Here is a 23,010-nt window from a genome sequence, read left to right as displayed (position 1 = left end):
TATTACAGTATGTGATCGGAAAAGCTCCTCTGCTGGCAAGTCTGGAGGCGGGAAAGTTTCGTCCACACTGCATCAAATCCTACTATACAGTTGATAGATAAAGTATGGGGTAAGATCAAACAGGTGAGACAGCTAACCGGGTTCACTAGATATACCCCCATGTGGGACAACCCCAACATTTCGGAATATTTATCCCTTAAAGAATCTGGGCAATGGAGGAGAATTGGTATCTGGTACCTCTCCCAGGTGATGGATGGAAACATATTTAAGACTTTTGAAGTACTGCTAAAAGACTTCCCACTGGGACATAGTATGTTTTATAAATACCTGCAGCTACGTCACGCATTTGAATCGCAGAACAGAATAACACCAATTGTTATACAATCAGATAGTGTAATCAATATATTAGGGACGCAGTGAGGGACGGCAGGATGTATATCGATGGTCTACGGGGGACTTCTGTCCATGTCGGTTGGGAGGAAACAAATTGGGGCATATGCAAGGTGGGTGGAAGATTTGGGAGAAATTGGGGAGGAGAAATGGGAGTCTATTTTGCAATATGTCATCAAAATATCTCTGAGCGAGGCAAAACGGCTATCGCAATTATATGTTATATACAGAGTATATAGAACCCCCGTGTGGATGAAGAAAGTGGGAGTGAGAACAGATTCCAAGTGTCCAAAATTTACTGTGGAGGAAGCAGGGATCATGCACATGTTGTGGGAATGCCCGTGTTTACAAGGGTTCTGGATCACAGTGTTAAATTTAATTAAATCAGTGATGCAAGTGGACCTACCCAGAAACCCGCTGGTGTGTGTGCTGGGCTATGTGGATGAAGTGGGGTCGGATGAACATGAGAAACTGGCAGTGGCACGATTGTTGTATGCAGCAAGGAAACTAATCGCCTTGTATTGGCTATCTGAAAAACCACCAACACGTAAGGAATTTGAAAAAGTGAATTATATTATTTATATGGAGAAAAATGTTTATATTAAAAGGGGAAGGAGAACTCAATATGAGAAGATCTGGAGCAAGTGGCTGGACTTTCCAGGATTAGCGTCATCTGATCTACTGAAAGATAGGATATTTAGACTATAGGTAGGAAAGGAAAGATCGCAATGGCTGAAAAATAAGGAGGGCAGGTCATTATATGAATAAAGAAGGATGTAGAGAGTGGAGGGGTGAGACTGTCGACCGGAAGAGGGTGGGGGGAGGGGAGGGGGTATGTGTGAGGACTACCCTCACAATTTGTTGTTATGTTTATGAAAGTATTAAAATGCAATAAAAATTTATCTGATTTAAAAAAAAAAAAAAAAAAAATCAGAGTTGTCAATCAGGGAAGACAGAGTGGAGATAGAAAAGTAATACAGTGGAACCTCGCTTAACGAGTAACCCACTTAACGAGAATTTCGCTTAACAAGCAAAGCTTTCTGTAAATTTGTAACCCGGTTTCCGAGAAAGCTTTGCTGTACGAGCAAAAAAGAGAATTTTGTTTACTTACCGTAAATTCTTTTTCTTAGGCTGGGGCCACACGGGGATTACTGCGATCCCCTTGCATGAGACTCGGCTCGTGCTGGCAGTACAGCAGAGCCGAGTCTCATGCTTGTGTCCTTGCAACTGAGGTCCGTTCGTGCGAGCAGACCTCAGCTGCGGGGGGCGGGCCGGCACTCAGGAGGGGAGGGAGGGATTTCTCTCCCTCTCTCCTGCGTAGTCAGCTATAGCCATTCTCGCATTGCACTGGCAGTACACCGGTGTACCGCGAGTGCAGTGCGATTTTTTTCTCGCCCCATTCACTTGAATGGCTGCGAGAGAAAGAGTCTCTGATTACAATCGCAGCATGCTGCGATTGTTTTCTCAGTCCGATTAGGGCTGAGAAAATAATCGCCCATGTGTGCTGACACACAGGCTAGAATTGGTCCGAGGGGAATGCGATGTTTTATCGCACTCCACTCGCACCGATTTTCTCGCCGTGTGGCTTAGCCCTTATAGTTCCGTATTGGGAGACCCAGACCATGGGGTGTTTAGCTTCTGCCTCCGGAGGGGACACAAAGTACTACACTTAAAAGTGTACCTCCTCCCTCTGAGCTTATACACCCCCTGGAGAACCAGATCTAGCCAGTTTAGTGCAAAAGCTGAAGGAGAATAGCCACCCACAAGTACAACAGAGCAAGAACCGGAACAACCGGAGACTCTGTCCACGACAACAGCCGGTGATAACACGCGGAACAAGAAATTGCCAACAGGCAACAGGGAGGGAGCTGGGTCTCCCAATACGGAACTATAAGAAAAAGAATTTACGGTAAGTAAACAAAATTCTCTTTTTCTTTATCGTCCTTTGGGAGACCCAGACCATGGGACGTCTCAAAGCTGTCCCTGGGTGGGAAATAAACAGAAAAACTAAGAAGTAGGCAGAACCTAACTTCACAAATGGGCGACAGCCGCCTGAAGGATGCGTCTGCCCAAGCTCGCATCTGCCGAAGCATGAGCATGCACTTGGTAGTGCTTTGAAAAGGTATGCAGGCTAGTCCATTTGGCAGCCTGACAGACTTGTTGAGCCGTAGCCTGGTGCCTGAAAGCCCAAGAGGCACCGACAGCTCTGGTCGAGTGTGCCTTGATCCCCGGCGGGGGAGGCACCTGAGAACACAAGTAGGCGTCCGAAATGGTCGACCTAATCCAACGGGCTAAGGTCGGCTTAGAAGCAGAGAAGCCCTTGCGCCGACCTGTGGTTAGCACAAAAAGAGAAGTGCACCGCCTAAGAGCAGCGGTGCGAGACAGATAGATCCGGAGAGCACGCACCAGATCCAGAGTATGCAGCGCTTTTTCAAAGCGATGAACAAGAGCCGGACAAAAGGAAGGTAGGGTAATGTCCTGGTTAAGGTGGAAAGGAGAGACCACCTTAGGAAGAAAGTCCGGAGTCAGACGGAGAACCACCTTGTCTTGATGAAAAACCAAAAAAGGTGACTCCGAAGAGAGCGCAGCCAAATCGGAGACTCTCCTGAGGGAAGTTATGGCCATTAGAAAGGCCACTTTCTGTGAAAGACGAAACAAAGAAACCTCCCTAAGAGGCTCAAAGGGGGGTTTCTGCAAAACCGTGAGAACCAAATTAAGGTCCCAGGCATCCAAGGGCCGCCGGTAAGGCGGAATGATGTGAGACGCGCCCTGCATGAAGGTGCGGACCTGAGCCAGCCGGGCGAGACGCCGCTGGAACAGCACTGACAGAGCTGAGACTTGTCCCTTGAGAGAGTTGAGGGACAGTCCTAGCTGCAGACCGGACTGTAGAAAGGACAGAAGGGTCGGCAAGGAGAATGGCCAAGGAGGATGGCCGGAAGAGCGACACCAGGAGAGGAAAATTTTCCAAGTCCTGTGATAGATCTTGGCGGAGGAAGACTTACGGGCCCGAGTCATAGTGGAGATGACTTCCGGAGGAATACCAGAAGCCGTCAAGATCCAGGACTCAAGAGCCACGCCGTCAATTTGAGAGCCGCAGAATTCAGGCGGAAAAACGGACCTTGTGAGAGAAGGTCTGGACGGTCCGGGAGATGCCACGGCACCTCTACGGACAGATGGAGCAGGTCTGGGTACCAAGCTCGCCTGGGCCAGTCCGGAGCAATGAGGATGACTCGACGGCCCTCCATTCTGATCTTGCGCAGGACTCTGGGCAAGAGAGCTAGAGGGGGAAACACGTAGGACAGACGAAACTGGGACCAGTCTTGAACCAGAGCGTCCGCGGCGAATGCCTGAGGATCGTGGGAGCGAGCCACGTAAACAGGAACTTTGTTGTTGTGACGGGATGCCATTAGGTCCACGTCCGGAGTGCCCCATTTGCGGCAGATTGACTGAAACACTGCCGGGTGCAGGGACCACTCGCCACTGTCCACGGTTTGACGGCTGAGATAATCTGCCTCCCAGTTTTCCACGCCTGGGATGTGGACTGCGGATATGGTGGCTTGGAGTCCTCCGCCCATTGAAGGATGCGTTGTACCTCCAACATTGCCAGGCGGCTGCGTGTCCCGCCTTGGTGATTGATGTAGGCAACCGCTGTCGCGTTCTCTGACTGGACTCGGATGTGTCTGCCCGCCAACAGGTGGTGAAAAGCTAGGAGAGCCAGAGGCACGGCTCTGGTTTCCAGCACATTGATCGAAAGGGCTGACTCGGACAGAGTCCAAGTGCCCTGCGCTCTGTGGTGGAGACATACCGCTCCCCAGCCGGATAGACTGGCATCCGTGGTGAGGATCACCTAGGACGGGGCCAGGAAGGAGCGCCCCTGGGACAGAGACAGGGGCCGAAGCCACCACTGAAGAGAGCTCCTGGTCTGTGGCGACAGAGCCACTAACCTGTGCAAGGAGGAAGGCCGCTTGTCCCAATAGCGGAGAATGTCCAGGTGCAGGGGAAGCAGATGGAACTGGGCAAAGGGAACAGCCTCCATTGACGCCACCATTTGACCCAGCACCTGCATCAGGCGCCTGAGGGAATAACGGCGGGGCCTCAGCAGAGAGCGCACCGCCAGTTGGAGGGACTGCTGTTTGACTAAGGGCAACTTCACAAGTGCCGGCAAAGTCTTGAACTGCATCCCTAGGTACGTGAGACTCTGGGTCGGAGTCAGAGTGGATTTGGGAAGATTGACAAGCCACCCGAATTGGGCTAGAATGAGAGAGACACTCCGCTGACAGTCCGCGCTGGATGAAGCCTTGACTAGAAGGTCGTCCAGGTAAGGAATCACTGCCAACCCCTGTAGGTGCAGGACCGCAATCACTGCTGCCATGACCTTGGTGAATACCCGAGGAGCTGTGGCCAACCCGAAGGGGAGAGCCACGAATTGGAAATGATCTTCTCCGATTGCAAAACGTAGCCAACGCTGGTGTGAAACTGCAATTGGCACATGCAGATAGGCATCTCTGATGTCGATGGACGCCAGGAAATCCCCTTGGGTCATTGAGGCAATGACTGATCGCAGAGACTCCATGCGAAAGTGCCGCACCTGAAAATGCTTGTTGAGAAGCTTGAGATCAAGGATGGGCCGGAAGGAACCGTCCTTTTTGGGGACTAGGAAGAGAATTGAGTAGAAACCTCTGACCCGTTCCCGGGCAGGAACCGGTACAATTACTCCGTTGGCCTGCAAGGATGCCACGGCCGGTGAGAAGGCGGCGGCCTTGGAGCAGGGGGGAGTTGAGAGAAAAAATCTGTTTGGCGGGCTGGAAGAGAATTCTATCCTGTAGCCATAAGAGATGATATCCCTCACCCACTGATCGGAGACGTGTTGAAACCACGCGTCGCCAAAGTGGGAGAGCCTGCCACCGACTAAGGACGTTGCTGGCGCGGACAGATAGTCACGAGGAGGCTGCCTTAGCGGCAGCACCTCCTGCGGTCTTCTGTGGATGCGCTTTTGGGCGCCAGTTGGCTTTCTGGTCCTTGGCTGAGTTAGTGGACGAGGCCGAGGGCTTAGAGGACGACCAGTTGGAGGAACGAAAGGAACGAAACCTCGACTGATTCCTACCCTGGACAGGTTTCCTGGTTTTGGTTTGTGGCATGGAAGTACTCTTCCCGCCAGTAGCTTCCTTAATAATTTCATCCAGATCTTCACCGAACAGCCGGGACCCAGCAAAAGGGAGCCCAGCAAGGTACTTCTTTGAAGAAGCATCTGCCTTCCACTCTCGAAGCCACAAGATCCTGCGGATAGCGAGGGAATTAGCCGAAGCCACCGCAGTGCAGTGAGAAGCCTCCAGCATGGCAGACATGGTATAGGATGAAAAAGCTGAAGCTTGGGAAGTTAAGGCAACCATTTCGGGCATAGATTCCCTGGCGAGAGAATGCATCCCCTCTAGAGAAGCAGAGATGGCTTTGAGAGCCCACACTGCTGCAAAAGTCGGGGAGAACGAGGCCCCCGCCGCTTCATATACGGATTTGGCCAGAAGGTCATTCTGGCGGTCAGTGGAATCCTTAAGGGAGGTGCCATCAGCCACCGACACAACAGTCCGGGCTGAGAGTCTAGACACCGGGGGGTCTACCTTTGGGGAATGAGCCCACTCCTTGAGCACCTCAGGTGGAAAGGGAAAGCGGTCATCAGAACCACGCTTTGGGAAGCGTTTATCAGGACAGGCCCTGGGCTTGGTCCAGCCTGAAAACTGGAGTGGTTAAAGAACACACTCTTAGTCCTCTTAGGCGAGGTAAACTGGTGCTTTTCTGCCAGAGAGGGTTGCTCCTCTGATACTGGCGGATTGAGATCCAGTACAGAATTAATGGAAGCAATCAAATCACTAATATCTGAGTCACTTTCGGACAGATTAATGGGGTACATGGAGTTAACCTCCGAGCCCCCCGTAAAGGCATCCTCCTCATCCTGCGAGTCAGCTCCTGAATCAGAGTCGCAGGACGAGGAAGGAGAGGGAACCCTGCGTCTCTTCTTAGGAGGACGGGGTCTGGGACCAGATGATGAATCCTCCGTGAGCTCCGGTCCTGAGAGACCCCTAGCAGCAGAGGCACCCTGTGAAGGGGGCTGATGCATGTTCAGCAAAGTCCTGGACAGAAGTCCCATGGAGTCAGCAAAAGACTGGGAGATAGACCTAGAAAAGGATTCTACCCAAGCTGGGGGTTCAGCCACAGGAGCAGGAGCAGCCTGAGAGACCACTGGGGGTGAGACTCCAGGCTGAGGCACCGCCAGGTTAGAGCAGGCATCACAATGTGGATAGATGCCCGGTTCAGGCAGCAGGAGCTTACATGCAGTGCATACTGAATAAAGCTTTGGAGCCTTGCTCCTCGTGTGAGACATGCTGCTGGAGTGGGGGCTCTGCCAGAGAATGACCCCCAGAGGGTATATACAGAGGTCCACAACCAGAGGTTGTGGCTTACCAGACCGCTGAAGCGGTTTGTGTGCCCTCCAGATCCCAAAGCCCGGACCTCCAAACACAGAACCCAGCAGGGATGCAGAGCGCAGACCAGCGTCTGAGTGAATCTCTGAGAAAATGGCCGCCGGAGCGAAGAGAGGGGGCGGGACTTTGCTCTGAGAGCGGGATCTGGAGGGCCATAGAAACCTACAGGGGAGGAGACACGCACAGCAGTGGGGAGTGTCCCTCCCCTGTGCAGAACGGCCGCCGGGCGGAGAAGAGCCTGTCCCTCTGCATGAGTGACATGCGAGGGCAGTGAAACAGAAACTAGGCCTCCGGCGAAGCCGGGGCCTAAATTTGAGCGGTGAAGCCGACGAGCAGGCACCATTGGCGCGGTTCTCGTGCGACAGCTAGAGAACCCGCCGGAAATGTCAAAAAACACAGCAAACACACTCTCCCCAAACAATAAAGCACAGGGACCCCCAACATAAACGTCTCAGGTACTTAGCTGCCGAGACGCAGGGCCAGGTCCCTGGGGATGAGTGCTCCGGTCCAGCAGGGTCCTGAAGGGCTGCGGATGGAGACCGGTCTCCTGCTAGGCATGTAGACCGTGCTGGCTCCCACTTCAAGCCAGAGCCCATGAGGGATGGTGAAGGAGCGCGGCATGTAAGGCTCCAGCCTTGGAAATCAACCTTAACAACACCGCCGACACAGTGGGGTGAGAAGGGACATGCCGGGAGTCCAGACATGGACCCGCTTTTCTTCAAACTCTTTCCAAAAATCAAAGAAATCAGATGAGAATGCATGTGTGGATGTATGCCTCCTGACACAAAGCGATAAACTGGCTGAGTCTGCTCATCAGGGGGTGTATAAGCTCAGAGGGAGGAGCTACACTTTTAAGTGTAGTACTTTGTGTATCCTCCGGAGGCAGAAGCTAAACACCCCATGGTCTGGGTCTCCCAAAGGAACGATAAAGAAATACTAACCGCACACACATCCGGTTCCGTACATCCACCGCGCTCTGACCCGCTCTTGCAGTCCACACAAGCACACACATGTACGCACAAAACACACACAAACACGCACGCACATACAGTATTATGCTCACCTTACCTTCCGTTCCACCGCCGGTCTCATGGTTCTTGTAGTTCCCTGGTACATCGCGACGTCCTCGCGGCGAACTACAAGACCTAGGAGGCCCGCGATGGAACGGAAGGTAAGGTGAGCATATAATATAATATAATATTTGTACCTTCCGTTTCATCGCCAGCCTCCTGGGTCCTGTAGTTCGCCGCTCTGCTCCACTCCAGGCTGTGCATCGGCATCCAGAGCGACGAAGCAGGAACTTCCCGTCAGACGCTACTCAAAGGCAGCACGCTGGCCAATCAGAGGCAAGCGGCTCTGCCTTTGACGTCAGCGCTTCCTCGTCGTTATGGTAACCCGATACACAGCCCGGCCCCGTACCAGAAAACAGCAAATCCTAGTAGACCGGCGATGCAACGGAAGGTAAGGTGAGCATATAATATGTGCATGTGCGTGCGTGCTTGTGTGTTTGTACGTGTTTGTGTGCGTTTGTGCATGTGTGGAATGACAGAATAGGGGACCAGGATGGGCCATTTAACAAGTTGTGGGACGAATTGTCTGCATTGCAATGATTTCCTATGGGAAATCTTGCTTTGCTGAACGAGTAACTTGGTTAACAAGCACACTCCCAGAACAGATTGTTCTCGTTAAGCAAGGTTCCACTGTACAGTCGGTGGGGTAGTGCACTGGATCACACATCCACACCATAGGTGCACCGAGCGCCTGTGCGTGGTTTGGAATTGTCATTTTGTGCTGCAGACTTCCTTTGACTACTAAATAACTTTTTCTTCCCTTCAGGAAGCTCAGCTTGAAAAAATAATATTCAGCCTATGTGTGATATATCTACACAATTCGGGTAGGTGCACACTTATACAAAGCTCAACACCAAGCCAATTTTGGAGTTAACCACATTTTGTGCATGTTGTAAAGAGAGGAATACTGTCAGGATTGAGGCCAGACAGTGTCCACAGTGATCCTTCGGCTTCATTTAAGTGAATGGCTCCATCAGGATTCCCATCAGAATACAGTCTTTTAGAGGTTCCAATGAAAACCTCAGCATAGTTCCCAGTGAAGAACACGGTATAAGTGTGAACCTAGCCTTACCAAAAAACTAAGACATCATTTTGAGCCAGTATACTGAAAAATGCTCCATCACAGAGTCCAGGATAGCTGTAATACAGACATACTTACGGACATTGCCTTTATCATCCTCTCTGATAAGAATGTCTTTACTAGGTGTCTGCACTTCGAGAAGATCTCTGAACTCCTCTTTATACACCTCCAGGTAAGACACTCGTATTGTGTAGTCAATCAGGTCATTTTCATCAACCAATTTAAAGATGTCCGCCATTGCACGTGGAATAATGCCTTGTTCGTCATCGGAGATAGAAGCTGAAATGAATCAATTTTACAGGAAGGGACTTTATGGATATATGTAAAAAATTGGTGTGAAAAGGTAGAAAAATATGGGGCAAACTATATTTATGAAATAATCAGCAACATTTTCCTACTTTATGCTACTCTCACCAACTTTTTCAAAACTTGTTGAGAGCAGTGGGGTAAGTTGGTGACACTGGGGAAATTATATCACAGGCAGGCATGAATCTGACTTTCCAGTGTATAGCCAACACTTAATTGGCTAGTTTGACATTAAGGCCGATGTCACACTTGCGACTGATTTGCGTGAGAGTCGAGTTGCATCACCTGGCACGGCCTGCCGCTCTCCGGACAGAAACGTGCAGCTGCCTGAATTTCTTTTTTTTTTGTTTTCCCAAGTTTATTGGAAATGGTATGATACAAACATTTAAACAGCCCCCCGTGGAGTTTTGAAGTTCATGCCAACAGTAGGCTGGGTTACTTGTAGGTTGGACAGGCCGCCAAAGTCCAGCAACTTCAGCATTTCCTTGGTGTCAGGGTCAACCTCAATGATCTCTTGATCTAGGGCAGACACCTCTGGGACATAGTTATCCCTTCTTTCCCTCTCCTCCTCCTGCAGTTTGATAGAAATGCCTCTGACAGGGCCTCTCTGGATGCGCTTCATTAGATGTGTGACATACCCAGCGATCTTGTTGCGCAGCTTTTTGCTGGGGATGGTGGCGATCTCCTCACAAACGCGCTTGTTCGTGTGGAAGTCATTGCCCAGCCGGGTGTAATATTTTTCAATGATGACCCGAGTGGCCTTCTTCACGGTCTTTGTTCTGACGCGTCCCATGGTGGACCGAGCTGGTAGAAGAGCAGCTGCCTGAATTTCTATACAGCTGCACACTCCTGTCAGGAGAGTGTACGGCCATGCCAGGTGATGCGACTCGACTCTCACGCGAGTCTCTAACAAATGTCACACTGGCCTAAGATTTGTGTAGGAAATGCCACATATTCCCCCTTTAGTGTCTCTATTATTAGAATTAGGCCGATTTCAAACTTCTGACACTCACATTATATGCACGGATCACATTGTCAGTATCGGCTGCAGGTGATCTGACCTAAAGTCAACAGCCTTATATATACAAATGAGAATGTTGCCTGTAAATCATGAGACCCACGGCCAGTCCAGATATCCAAGACCATGAATGTCAGTCATGTAAAACCAGCCTTAAAGAGAAGCTGTCACCAGTTTTTTGGCCTATAACCTGCGGCCCCCACCAGTGGGCTCTTATATACAGCATTCTATATAAGAGCCCAGGCCGCTGTGTAGAATGTAAAAAACACTTTATAATACTTACCTAGCGGTCGTGCTGCGGTGGAGTTGGGTCAGATGGGCGTCTCCGTTCTCCGATGCCGGCACTTCCTCTTTCGGCCATCTTTGTCCTCCTTCTGAAGCCTGTGTGCATAATGCAGCTACGTCATACACACTCTCCAGTCCCGCACAGGCGCACTACAATACTTTGATCTGCCCTGCTCAGGACAACTCAAAGTGCACCTGCGCAGGACCTCAATGCTGGAAAGTGTGGATGACGTAGGACGCGTCATGCACCCCGGCTACAGAAGAAAGACGACAAAGATGGCCGAAAGAGGCAGCATCAGCACCGGACAACGGAGACGCCCATCTGGCTCAAATCCACAGCAGCGCAACCGTTAGAATGCTGTATATAAGAGCCCACTGGTGGTGGCCACAGCTTATAGGGCAAAAGAAGGGAATTTTGTTACTTACCGTAAATTCCTTTTCTTCTAGCTCCTATTGGGAGACCCAGACGATTGGTGTATAGTTACTGCCTCCGGAGGCCACACAAAGCATTACACTAAAAAGTGTAAGGCCCCTCCCCTTCTGGCTATACACCCCCAGTGGGATCACTGGCTCACCAGTTTTAGTGCAAAAGCAAGAAGGAGGAAAGCCAATAACTGGTTTAAACAAATTCACTCCGAGTAATATCGGAGAACTGAAAAACCGTTCAACATGAACAACATGTGTAACCGAAACAACCCAAAAATCCCGAAGGACAACAGGGCGGGTGCTGGGTCTCCCAATAGGAGCTAGAAGAAAAGGAATTTACGGTAAGTAACAAAATTCCCTTCTTCTTCGTCGCTCCATTGGGAGACCCAGACGATTGGGACGTCCAAAAGCTGTCCCTGGGTGGGTAAAGAAATACCTCATGTTAGAGCTGCGAAGACAGCCCTCCCCTACGGGGAGGCAACTGCCGCCTGCAGGACTCTTCTACCTAGGCTGGCGTCCGCCGAAGCATAGGTATGCACCTGATAATGTTTGGTGAAAGTGTGCAGACTCGACCAGGTAGCTGCCTGGCACACCTGCTGAGCCGTAGCCTGGTGCCGTAATGCCCAGGACGCACCCACGGCTCTGGTTGAATGGGCCTTCAGCCCTGATGGAACCGGAAGCCCAGCAGAACGGTAGGCTTCAAGAATTGGTTCTTTGATCCATCGAGCCAGGGCGGCCTTAGAAGCCTGCGACCCTTTGCGCTGACCAGCGACAAGGACAAAGAGTGCATCCGAACGGCGCAAGGGCGCCGTGCGGGAAATGTAGATTCTGAGTGCTCTCACCAGATCTAACAAATGTAAATCGTTCTCATACCGATGAACTGCATGAGGACAAAACGAAGGCAAGGAGATATCCTGATTAAGATGAAAAGAGGATACCACCTTCGGGAGAAACTCCTGAATGGGGCGCAGCACTACCTTGTCCTGGTGGAAGACCAGGAAGGGAGTCTTGGATGACAGCGCTGCCAGCTCAGACACTCTCCGAAGAGATGTGATCGCTACCAGAAAAGCCACTTTCTGGGATAGTCTAGAAAGTGAAACCTCCCTCAGAGGCTCGAAGGGCGGCTTCTGGAGGGCAACTAGTACCCTGTTCAGATCCCATGGATCTAACGGCCGCTTGTACGGGGGAACGATATGGCAAACCCCCTGTAGGAACGTGCGCACCCTAGGAAGGCGTGCCAAACGCCTCTGAAAAAAAGACGGATAGCGCCGATACCTGACCTTTAAGGGAGCCGAGCGCCAAACCTTTTTCTAACCCAGATTGCAGGAAGAAAGAAAGGTAGGCAATGCAAATGGCCAGGGAGACACTCCCTGAGCAGAGCACCAGGATAAGAATATCCTCCACGTTCTGTGGTTCTTAGCGGACGTGGGCTTCCTAGCCTGTCTCATGGTGGCAACGACCCCGTGGAATAATCCTGAAGACGCTAGGATCCAGGACTCAAAGGCCACACAGTCAGGTTCAGGGCCGCAGAATTCCAATGGAAAAACGGCCCTTGGGACAGTAAGTCTAGTCGGTCTGGTAGTGCCCACGATTGGCCGACCGTGAGCTGCCACAGATCCGGATACCACGCCCTCCTCGGCCAGTCTGGGGCGACGAGTATGGCGCGGCTGCAATCGGATCTGATCTTGCGTAGCACTCTGGGCAAGAGTGCCAGAGGTGGAAACACATAAGGGAGCCGGAACTGCGACCAATCTTGCACTAGGGCGTCTGCCGCCCGCGCTCTTTGATCGCGAGACCGTGCCATGAAGGTTGGGACCTTGTTGTTGTGCCGGGACGCCATTAGGTCGACGTCCGGCCTTCCCCAGCGGCGACAGATTTCCTGAAACACGTCCGGGTGAAGGGACCATTCCCCTGCGTCCATACCCTGGCGACTGAGGAAGTCTGCCTCCCAGTTTTCTACGCCGGGGATGTGAACTGCGGATATGGTGGAGGCCGTGGCTTCCACCCACCTCAGAATCCGCCGGACTTCCTGGAAGGCTTGCCGACTGCGTGTCCCTCCTAGGTGATTGATGTATGCCACCGCTGTGGAGTTGTCCGACTGAATTCGGATCTGCTTTCTTTCCAGCCACTGCTGGAAGGCTAGTAGGGCAAGATACACTGCTCTGATTTCCAGAACATTGATCTGAAGGGTGGACTCCTGCTGAGTCCACGTACCCTGAGCCCTGTGGTGGAAAAAAACTGCTCCCCACCCTGACAGACTCGCGTCTGTCGTGACCACCGCCCAAGACGGTGGTAGGAAGGATCTTCCCTGTGATAATGAGGTGGGAAGAAGCCACCATTGCAGAGAGTCCTTGCCGTCTGTGAAAGGGATACTTTCCTGTTCAGGGATGTTGACTTCCCGTCCCATTGGCGGAGAATGTCCCATTGAAGTGGACGCAGATGAAACTGCGCAAACGGAACCGCCTCCATTGCCGCCACCATCTTCCCGAGGAAGTGCATGAGGCGTCTTAAGGAGTGCGACTGACCTTGAAGGAGAGTCTGCACCCCAGTCTGTAGTGACCGCTGCTTGTCCAGCGGAAGCTTCACTACCGCTGAGAGGATATGAAACTCCATGCCAAGATACGTTAGTGATTGGGTCGTGACAGATTTGACTTTGAGAAGGTGATGATCCACCCGAACGTCTGGAGAGTCTCCAGCGCAACATTCAGGCTGAGTTGGCATGCCTCTTAAGAGGGTGCCTTGACAAGTAGATCGTCCAAGTAAGGGATCACAGAGTGTCCCTGTGAGTGCAAGACTGCTACCACTGCCGTCATGACCTTGGCGAACACCCGTGGGGCTGTCGCCAGCCCGAATGGCAGAGCTACGAACTGAAGATGCTCTGTAGCAATCGGCACGTGGAGAGAAGCATCTTTGATGTCTATTGATGCTAGGAAATTTCCTTGAGACATTGAGGCAATGACGGAGCGGAGGGTATCATCCGGAACCGCCTGGCCTCCACGTGCTTGTTGAGCAGTTTTAGGTCCAGAACGGAACGGAAAGAGCCATCCTTTTTTGGCACCACAACCAGATTGGAGGAAAACCGTGTCTTGTTCCTGAAGAGGAACCGGGATTACCACTCCTTCTGCCTGCAGAAGAGCATCTGCTCGGTGGGGAGGTGGGGACGTTCTGAAGAATCGAGTCGGAGGACGAGAACAGAACTCTGTCCTGTGCACGTGGGCACACTGTCCCTCACCCACTGGTCTGTGACCTGTGGCAGCTAAATGTCGCCAAAGGCGAGCGAGTCTGCCATCAACCGCGGATGCGGAGAGATGAGAGAGCTGAGAGTCATGAGGAGACCGCCTTGGTAGCGGTTCCTCCGGCTGCCTTCCTAGGGCGTGATTGAGCCCGGCCGGAAGCTGAGCCCCTCTGAGGCTTTTCAGCCCTTTTGGACGAGGACAATTGGGACCTGCCCGAGCCTGGGAAGGACCGAAACCTCGACTGTCCTTCCAGGACAGCATTAATAGGGTAAGTCGCAATGCAGACATTGCGAGGTTAAGGACACCACCTGCGGCACAGATGTACATGTGCTCAAGACCAGCTGCGCAAGAACAGCTGAAAAGCTTAGGGTGCCCATACGGCTGTGAATGCCGGAGCAACCGACACGCCGATAGCCTCATAGACAGATTTCAACCAGAGTCCATCTGTCTGTCAATGGCATCTGTAAGTGAAGTCCCATCTCCACTGCAACTATGGCTCTAGCCGCAAGCCTGGAGATTGGAGAATCCACCTTTGGACCCTGGGTCCAACGCTTGACCACGTCAGGGGGAAAATGATAACGTGTATCCTTAATACGTTTGGAGAAAACGCTTATCTGGGAAGCGTGGTGTTCCTGGACTGCTTCTCTGAAGTCAGCGTGGCCAGAACAATACTCAATATACGTTTGAGCTACTGAAATGGGACTTCTCCTGCTGTGAAGCTGACTCCTCCGCTGGGGGAGCTGAGGGAGAAAAGATCCAACATTCCATTGATGGACGCTATAGGATCATTCCTTATGGCGTCACCATCCGGTGTATCCGGAGTGAGAGCGGTGTCAGGATCAAAGTCCTGATGAGCTACGTCTGCCTCATCATACAGAGAGCCTCCTGGGACCCCCCCCGGAGCACCGATTTTATTCCAAATGAGGGTGGCCAGGGAGCAATGCTCCAGATTGCCCATGGCCTGTCCGGACTGCAAGTCTCTATCCCATTGCAACTCCGTCCCTGTCCTTGGACAGGGTTGAGAGGTGGTTCTTTTGGCCACGTCAAGTAGAGACCCCGGCTGACCAAGTGCTACAGGGGAGCATTGCACACAATGGAGTTCAGTGCCGTGGAACAGTATCACATGCAGTAAAAACAGCATCGAAAGCCTGTGTAGCTTATATGCTGCTGCCGACTTATAGAGCCAAGAATGGCGACCGTACAGTGCAATGTATATCATACAAGCATAAAGTACAAATGAACACAGCAGCACATGCAATACAAGCAGCATAGAAAGCCTGCTTTTCTGCTGCTGTAGACTAGCCATCTAGGGGAATATAGCCCAGAATAGCGACCATACAGTGCAATGTATAGCATACAAGCATAAGTACAAATGAACACTGCAACACCTGCAATACAAGCAGCATAGAAAAAAACCTGTGCCTCAGCACCCTTGCTTTTCTGCTGCTGTAGTCTAGCCATTCTATGGCGAATAAGCCAAGACTAGCGACCGTACAGTGCAGTGTATAGCATACAAGCATAAATACACATGAACACTTCAGTACGTGCAATACCCGCAGCCTAGAAAGCCTGTGCCTTAGCACCCATGCTTTCCTGCTGCTGATGTGTCGCCATCTAAGAGGGCATATAGCCAAAAATAGCGACCTATGCAGTGTAAGCACAAAATACAAATGGACAAAACTGCGGTATTTAGTGTCAGCACTTCAGGTGCCGCTTACCGCCCGCCTATAAGCGGGTGTGTGGTCGCCCTAGTCCTGTGCCTGGTTGCCCAGAGTCCGAGTGTCGCCATCTAAGATCAGCTCGGACTGCAGGAATGGCTGCCGGCGTCCTTCTCCAGCTCGTGTGAGTAGGGGCGGGCCGTGGGCGTGCCCCAAGTCAGAGCGGGAAACCGGCGTCCCACAGTGTCCAGTGAGAGGGCTGGAGCATGTAAATAAGGCTCCAGCCCTCGGCGCTGCTGATTGTACAGCGTCTCTCCCCTACCCTGATTGACAGGGTGGGGGCGGGAACGAAGCGGAGCTAGGCCGCAAAAGCCGGGGACTGGATTTATAAGCGCCGCCGCCGTAAAAGCGCGGTCGGCGCTAAGTCCCCGGCGCACTACAAGTCCCAGCCGCGCCGCCGCTCCCGGCGCGGTAGTTCCCAATAAATAAAGTCACTCAGCTAGGCTGCAGTGACTGTAACCCTTTACTGTCCCCGGCGCACTAGCACACCCAGCAAGTCTGGAGTGTGCTGTGCCTGTGTGTACGGGGACACAGAGTACCTGAATGGTGCAGGGCCATGTCCCTGAACGGCACTCCCGCTCCACATCCAGCAGGTTCAATGGGTCTGTGGATGGAGCCCGGCCTCAGGGCTTTGGGGCCGGTAAGATCCCACTTCCTCAGAGCCCCTCAGGGGGATGGGGAAGGAAAACAGCATGTGGGCTCCAGCCGCCGTACCAGCAATAGGTACCTCAACCTTACAAACCACCAGTGGGGTGAGAAGGGAGCATGCTGGGGGCCCCATATGGGCCCTCTTTTCTTCCATCCGATATAGTCAGCAGCTACTGCTGACTAAACAGTGGAGCTATGCGTGGATGTCTGACCTCCTTCGCACAAAGCCGAAAACTGGTGAGCCAGTGATCCCACTGGGGGTGTATAGCCAGAAGGGGAGGGGCCTTACACTTTTTAGTGTAATGCTTTGTGTGGCCTCCGGAGGCAGTAGCTATACACCAATCGTCTGGGTCTCCCAATGGAGCGACGAAGAAAAAATGGTGACAGGGTCCCTATAACAATGAAATACAAGTAGGTGATAAAAAGCAAAAAAATAGTCTTCCAATTCAGGTCTGTGCACTTTGTACTCACATATGCTCGCCTCTCCAATGGTATATGTTTTCCCAGACCCTGTCTGCCCATAAGCAACCACAGTAACATTGAAGCCCTGAAAAAATGAGTCAAGCAACGACTGTACACAGCGATTGTATGCGATCTCCTGGCTGCACGCTTCATCCAACACATCTTGAAACTGAAAATGTCTATTGTTGCCAAGTGTTAGTGCCTTCTGATCAGGATCAATATGCACACAGGACTGCTGACCGTGCAGAACCTCCTTGGGAAGCAGCGGCCGAACTCTGACAGCCACACACACCGCCGTCTCTTCTGCACGAACATGCTGAGGCTTAGGACCCATGAGACCCAGTGCCAGTCCTGTGTAATCAAATATAGAAAAATGAGAATATATACAATCACTATGAAGACATAACAGAAATATGGGAATTAAAGTTCTCTGCCCCAGGTTACATGTGTCATCTGTTCAAATGAGTCATGTTATGTTGGTATGTCTGATTTATGCTGCTCTGCTACATACGCCTGATCAGTGCAAGAGAACATGACTGTGCAGGGAAAGCTCCTAATTATCACTAGATCTACCAGCTAGATTCATATAGGACAGCTCTGGGAGGCCGGCAGCACCAGAGGCTGGGAAATTCACTGGCTTATTCTGTAGCACCACAAAGATCAGACATTTGGCCATTATCCCCAGAGCAATGGTCGGACATACCTTGCATGGCATCTTGTTTGAATGTTTACCTTGTGCTCGCCCAACTATAAATCACCCACAGGACTTCTGGTCAACTCTCTGTAGAGCTCAGGACTCTATATAATAAATGATGCACCAACAGGCAGGACGTTACCTTCATACACACAGCATAATACCCCCACACACATACTGTGCGGAAGTAGAAAAACTAGAAAGATGCACAATGAGGTGGTAGGTAAGCTAGAAAGATGCAGTGTGGTAGTAGGTAATCTACAAAGGTGCACAGCGTGGGGGGTAGGTAATCTACAAAGGTGCACAGCGTGGGGGGTAGGTAAGCAACAAAGGTGCACAGCGTGGGGGGTAGGTAAGCAACAAAGGTGCACAGCGTGGGGGTAGGTAAGCAACAAAGCTACACAGCGTGGCGCGTAGGTAAGCAACAAAGCTGCACAGCGTGGCGCGTAGGTAAGCTGCACAGCGTGGCGCTAGGTAAGCTGCACAGCGTGGCGCTAGGTAAGCTGCACAGCGTGGCGCTAGGTAAGGTGCACAGCGTGGCGCTAGGTAAGGTGCACAGCGTGGCGCTAGGTAAGGTGCACAGCGTGGCGCTAGGTAAGGTGCACAGCGTGGCGCTAGGTAAGGTGCACAGCGTGGCGCTAGGTAAGGTGCACAGCGTGGCGCTAGGTAAGGTGCACAGCGTGGCGCTAGGTAAGGTGCACAGCGTGGCGCTAGGTAAGGTGCACAGCGTGGCGCTAGGTAAGGTGCACAGCGTGGCGCTAGGTAAGGTGCACAGCGTGGCGCTAGGTAAGGTGCACAGCGTGGCGCTAGGTAAGGTGCACAGCGTGGCGCTAGGTAAGGTGCACAGCGTGGCGCTAGGTAAGGTGCACAGCGTGGCGCTAGGTAAGGTGCACAGCGTGGCGCTAGGTAAGCTGGAAAGCTGCACAGCGTGGCGCTAGGTAAGCTGCACAGCGTGGCGCTAGGTAAGCTGGAAAGGTGCACAGCGTGGCGCTAGGTAAGCTGGAAAGGTGCACAGCGTGGCGCTAGGTAAGCTGGAAAGGTGCACAGCGTGGCGCTAGGTAAGCTGGAAAGGTGCACAGCGTGGCGCTAGGTAAGCTGGAAAGGTGCACAGCGTGGCGCTAGGTAAGCTGGAAAGGTGCACAGCGTGGCGCTAGGTAAGCTGGAAAGGTGCACAGCGTGGCGCTAGGTAAGCTGGAAAGGTGCACAGCGTGGCGCTAGGTAAGCTGGAAAGGTGCACAGCGTGGCGCTAGGTAAGCTGGAAAGGTGCACAGCGTGGCGCTAGGTAAGCTGGAAAGGTGCACAGCGTGGCGCTAGGTAAGCTGGAAAGGTGCACAGCGTGGCGCTAGGTAAGCTGGAAAGGTGCACAGCGTGGCGCTAGGTAAGCTGGAAAGGTGCACAGCGTGGCGCTAGGTAAGCTGGAAAGGTGCACAGCGTGGCGCTAGGTAAGCTGGAAAGGTGCACAGCGTGGCGCTAGGTAAGCTGGAAAGGTGCACAGCGTGGCGCTAGGTAAGCTGGAAAGGTGCACAGCGTGGCGCTAGGTAAGCTGGAAAGGTGCACAGCGTGGCGCTAGGTAAGCTGGAAAGGTGCACAGCGTGGCGCTAGGTAAGCTGGAAAGGTGCACAGCGTGGCGCTAGGTAAGCTGGAAAGGTGCACAGCGTGGCGCTAGGTAAGCTGGAAAGGTGCACAGCGTGGCGCTAGGTAAGCTGGAAAGGTGCACAGCGTGGCGCTAGGTAAGCTGGAAAGGTGCACAGCGTGGCGCTAGGTAAGCTGGAAAGGTGCACAGCGTGGCGCTAGGTAAGCTGGAAAGGTGCACAGCGTGGCGCTAGGTAAGCTGGAAAGGTGCACAGCGTGGCGCTAGGTAAGCTGGAAAGGTGCACAGCGTGGCGCTAGGTAAGCTGGAAAGGTGCACAGCGTGGCGCTAGGTAAGCTGGAAAGGTGCACAGCGTGGCGCTAGGTAAGCTGGAAAGGTGCACAGCGTGGCGCTAGGTAAGCTGGAAAGGTGCACAGCGTGGCGCTAGGTAAGCTGGAAAGGTGCACAGCGTGGCGCTAGGTAAGCTGGAAAGGTGCACAGCGTGGCGCTAGGTAAGCTGGAAAGGTGCACAGCGTGGCGCTAGGTAAGCTGGAAAGGTGCACAGCGTGGCGCTAGGTAAGCTGGAAAGGTGCACAGCGTGGCGCTAGGTAAGCTGGAAAGGTGCACAGCGTGGCGCTAGGTAAGCTGGAAAGGTGCACAGCGTGGCGCTAGGTAAGCTGGAAAGGTGCACAGCGTGGCGCTAGGTAAGCTGGAAAGGTGCACAGCGTGGCGCTAGGTAAGCTGGAAAGGTGCACAGCGTGGCGCTAGGTAAGCTGGAAAGGTGCACAGCGTGGCGCTAGGTAAGCTGGAAAGGTGCACAGCGTGGCGCTAGGTAAGCTGGAAAGGTGCACAGCGTGGCGCTAGGTAAGCTGGAAAGGTGCACAGCGTGGCGGTAGGTAATCTAGAAAGGTGCACAGTGTGGCGGTAGGTAAACTGGAAAGGTGCACAGTGTGGCGGTAGGTAAGCTGGAAAAGTGCAGTGTGGCAGTAGATAATCTAGAAAGTTGCACAGTGTGTGGGGGGGTAGGTAATCTAGAAAGGTACACACAGTGTGGCAGTAGGTAATCTAGAACGGTGCACAGTGTGGCGGCCGGTAACCTAATGGCTGGAAATAGAACAGGCAACCCCTGACTGTGGAGCACTAATAATGGCAATTACCCACCAGCTTTTTAGCAATTGCAAAACTCCAATTTGTACAAGGCACTGATGAGTCAGGACTGTCAGGGCATGCTGGGGGCTGTAGTTCTACACTCACCGTACAGTCAGCATTAGCCTCGCACACTGCTGTTTTAGCCCACACTGATGATGCGCGGCTGTGACCACCTCCTATTGTGCAGCCCACTCCACGGGACTATGGTAGTCACACCCCAACCACGTCCTGCACCGCATTATTAATGACATAAGCCAACCTGCATTAGTCAGAGAGACCCCCGAAATCCCAATCCGGGGGGACCCTAAACAGCAGCGAACATCACCGAGGACCAGCGCTCCATCACTCTGCAGCAGCCGCGCCACAGAGCCACCTAGCGGTGTGCAGCGCAGATACGGGTCCGGCCGGAAACTGTCACTTGCCTGTATCTGGCCGGATGGGAGCTCTGGTTCCGCGACTCTTCTCACTTCTCACTCTTCTCACGTCACATCTCCATATGATGCTGTAAAGCAATGTCCCCTCCTGCATTCACCGTGTATATACTCAGGGCTGTATACTGCAGAAAGTGTAGCTGGGAGTTCACATAGCCAGAACCTGGTCTACACTAATAATACAAATGCGAGACGTTACTGTCATCTATAGACAATAAAGGCTTTGGACACAATGACATGGAAAAAAATGATGTTTCCTTCTGTTAGTGCAAGTAAAATATATCTTTGTACCGTGTTAGCCAGTAGAGATAAAAAAAATTGTTTAAATGAACTGAGAGTCCTCAGTGGTTGATACCTTTTAATGGCTAACTGAAAAGATGGTAATAATTGCAAGCTTCTGTTAGTGGTCACTTTTAGATAGGAAATCACTGAGTGCCATTCTGCAATCCTCCTTCATTCGCAGCTTCCCTGATGTGGAGCCTGATCCAAGAGATCATCTCTCTCAGTAATACAGGCTGAGATGGGAGATCTGTGGGTATCCAGAGCTATAAGAAGCTCATATCTCACCACAGCTTCTATCCTACACTTATTTCCTCTTCCTTTTCTTTGATGTCTTCCTTGTTGGAGTCTCTCCTAGTCTTGCAGGCAGAATGGGAGAATGGGAGATATGTGTGTATCCAGAGCTGTAAGAAGCTCACATCTCAGCACAGCTTCTATCCTGCACTTATTTCCTCTTAATTTTCTTTGATTTCTTCCTTGTAGGAGCGTCTCTCCCAGTAATGCAGGCTGGATGGGAGATTTATGTGTATCCAGAGCTGTAAGAAGCTCATATCTCAGCACATCTTCTATCCTGTACTTATTTCCTCTTCATTTTCTTTGAATTCTTCCTTGTTGGAGCATCTCACCCAGCAATGCAGGCTGGATGGGAGATCTGTGTGTATCTAGAGCTGTAAGAAGCTCATATCTCAGCACAGCTTGTATCCTGCACATATTTTCTCTCCATTTTCTTGGATTTCTTCCTTGTTGGAGCGTCTCTCCTAGTAATGCAGCCTGGACGGGAGATCTGTGTGTATCTAGAGCTGTAAGAAGCTCATATCTCAGCACAGTTTCTATCCTGCACTTATTTCCACTTCATTCACTTTTTTTTAATCTGTTGTCTCAATCCTCCCAGATATACTTTCTCCTCTCTCCAAGCTGTGAAGATCTATGTACAGGATTTGTACATTTATTTGTTGGCCCCCCAATCCACTGAGGGGATTATATAGGGGACAGTTTGAGTCAATAAAACCCATGTGATATTCATGGAACCCAGCTGTGCTGTCAGTGGTGGAAGTTAAAGGGAATCTGTCACCAGGTTTTTGCCACCTAATTGGAGAGCAGCATAATGTAGGGACAGAGACCCTGATTCCAGCAATGTGTCACTTAGAGGGCTGCTTAGGGTAGTTTTGATAAAGTCACTCTTTAATCAGCAGTAGATTATCATTAGAGGACTACTTGGCATGCTGCCAGGTAGTCCAGTATATTCATGACCTCTGTATAACTGCTAGACCTGCAGCAGAGAAAACATTGATTTTTATCAAAATGACAGCAAACAGCTCAGTAAGTGACACATCGCTGGAATCAGGATCCCTGTATACATTATGCTGCTCTCAGATGGGGGAGCAAAATCCTGGCGACAGACCCTTCACACACCGTATGTGTCATGAAGGTTTGTGCCTTCCCGACCTTTGACACACCGTATGTGTCATGGCGGGTGTCCATTCCTTTAGCGCTGGTGACGGAATTCACTGAAATGTCACCAGCGCAGCAGGTACATGAGGACTTGTAGTTGACCCCAGGGGGGTGGCTTTGCTCCCCCGTGGCTATGATCGCGCTGATTGGCTATTGAAAATTAAATTGAAAATGCCAATCAGCGCAATTATAATATTTCACCAATGAAACTTGGTGAAATATTACAATCTAGCCATGGCCGATGATGCAATATCATTGGTCATTGGCTTGAGCAGGGTGACCTCTGTGTCACCCCGTCGATCTGATTGGAGCTAGCATC

General features: G+C 51.8%; 2 protein-coding genes across 3 annotated transcripts in view; both read right to left on the bottom strand.

Moving 5' to 3' along the window:
* KIF7 (kinesin family member 7) overlaps positions 1-20,877 on the bottom strand; it is a 183,508-nt gene extending 162,631 nt beyond the window's left edge. Inside the window, exons 1-3 of one of the 2 annotated variants that reach the window (XM_075345929.1) lie at positions 20,635-20,877; positions 17,126-17,467; positions 9,096-9,296 (exon numbers count right to left, since the gene is read on the bottom strand). In XM_075345929.1, coding sequence (XP_075202044.1) covers positions 9,096-9,296; positions 17,126-17,450 — 526 coding nt within the window. In that variant the 5' untranslated portion in view covers positions 17,451-17,467; positions 20,635-20,877. The remainder of the gene's footprint in view (positions 1-9,095; positions 9,297-17,125; positions 17,468-20,634) is intronic. The other variant, XM_075345930.1, reaches the window with a different exon arrangement.
* LOC142303994 (small ribosomal subunit protein eS17-like) lies at positions 9,661-10,133 on the bottom strand. Its single transcript, XM_075345931.1, has one exon. The coding sequence runs from the start codon at positions 10,114-10,116 to the stop codon at positions 9,709-9,711; it is 408 nt and encodes a 135-aa protein (XP_075202046.1). The 5' UTR covers positions 10,117-10,133; the 3' UTR covers positions 9,661-9,708.
* Positions 20,878-23,010: the final 2,133 nt, after the last annotated feature.

Source organism: Anomaloglossus baeobatrachus, chromosome 4 (assembly GCF_048569485.1).
Source record: "Anomaloglossus baeobatrachus isolate aAnoBae1 chromosome 4, aAnoBae1.hap1, whole genome shotgun sequence".
Taxonomy (NCBI): domain Eukaryota; kingdom Metazoa; phylum Chordata; class Amphibia; order Anura; family Aromobatidae; genus Anomaloglossus; species Anomaloglossus baeobatrachus.
The sequence above is the reverse complement of the archived record's forward strand: the minus strand, read 5'-3'. Positions and strand labels throughout refer to the sequence as shown.

Bases quoted from the DNA above. Each gene is read 5' to 3' on its own strand.
- LOC142303994 (XM_075345931.1), bottom strand. From the start codon at position 10,116: ATGGGACGCGTCAGAACAAAGACCGTGAAGAAGGCCACTCGGGTCATC.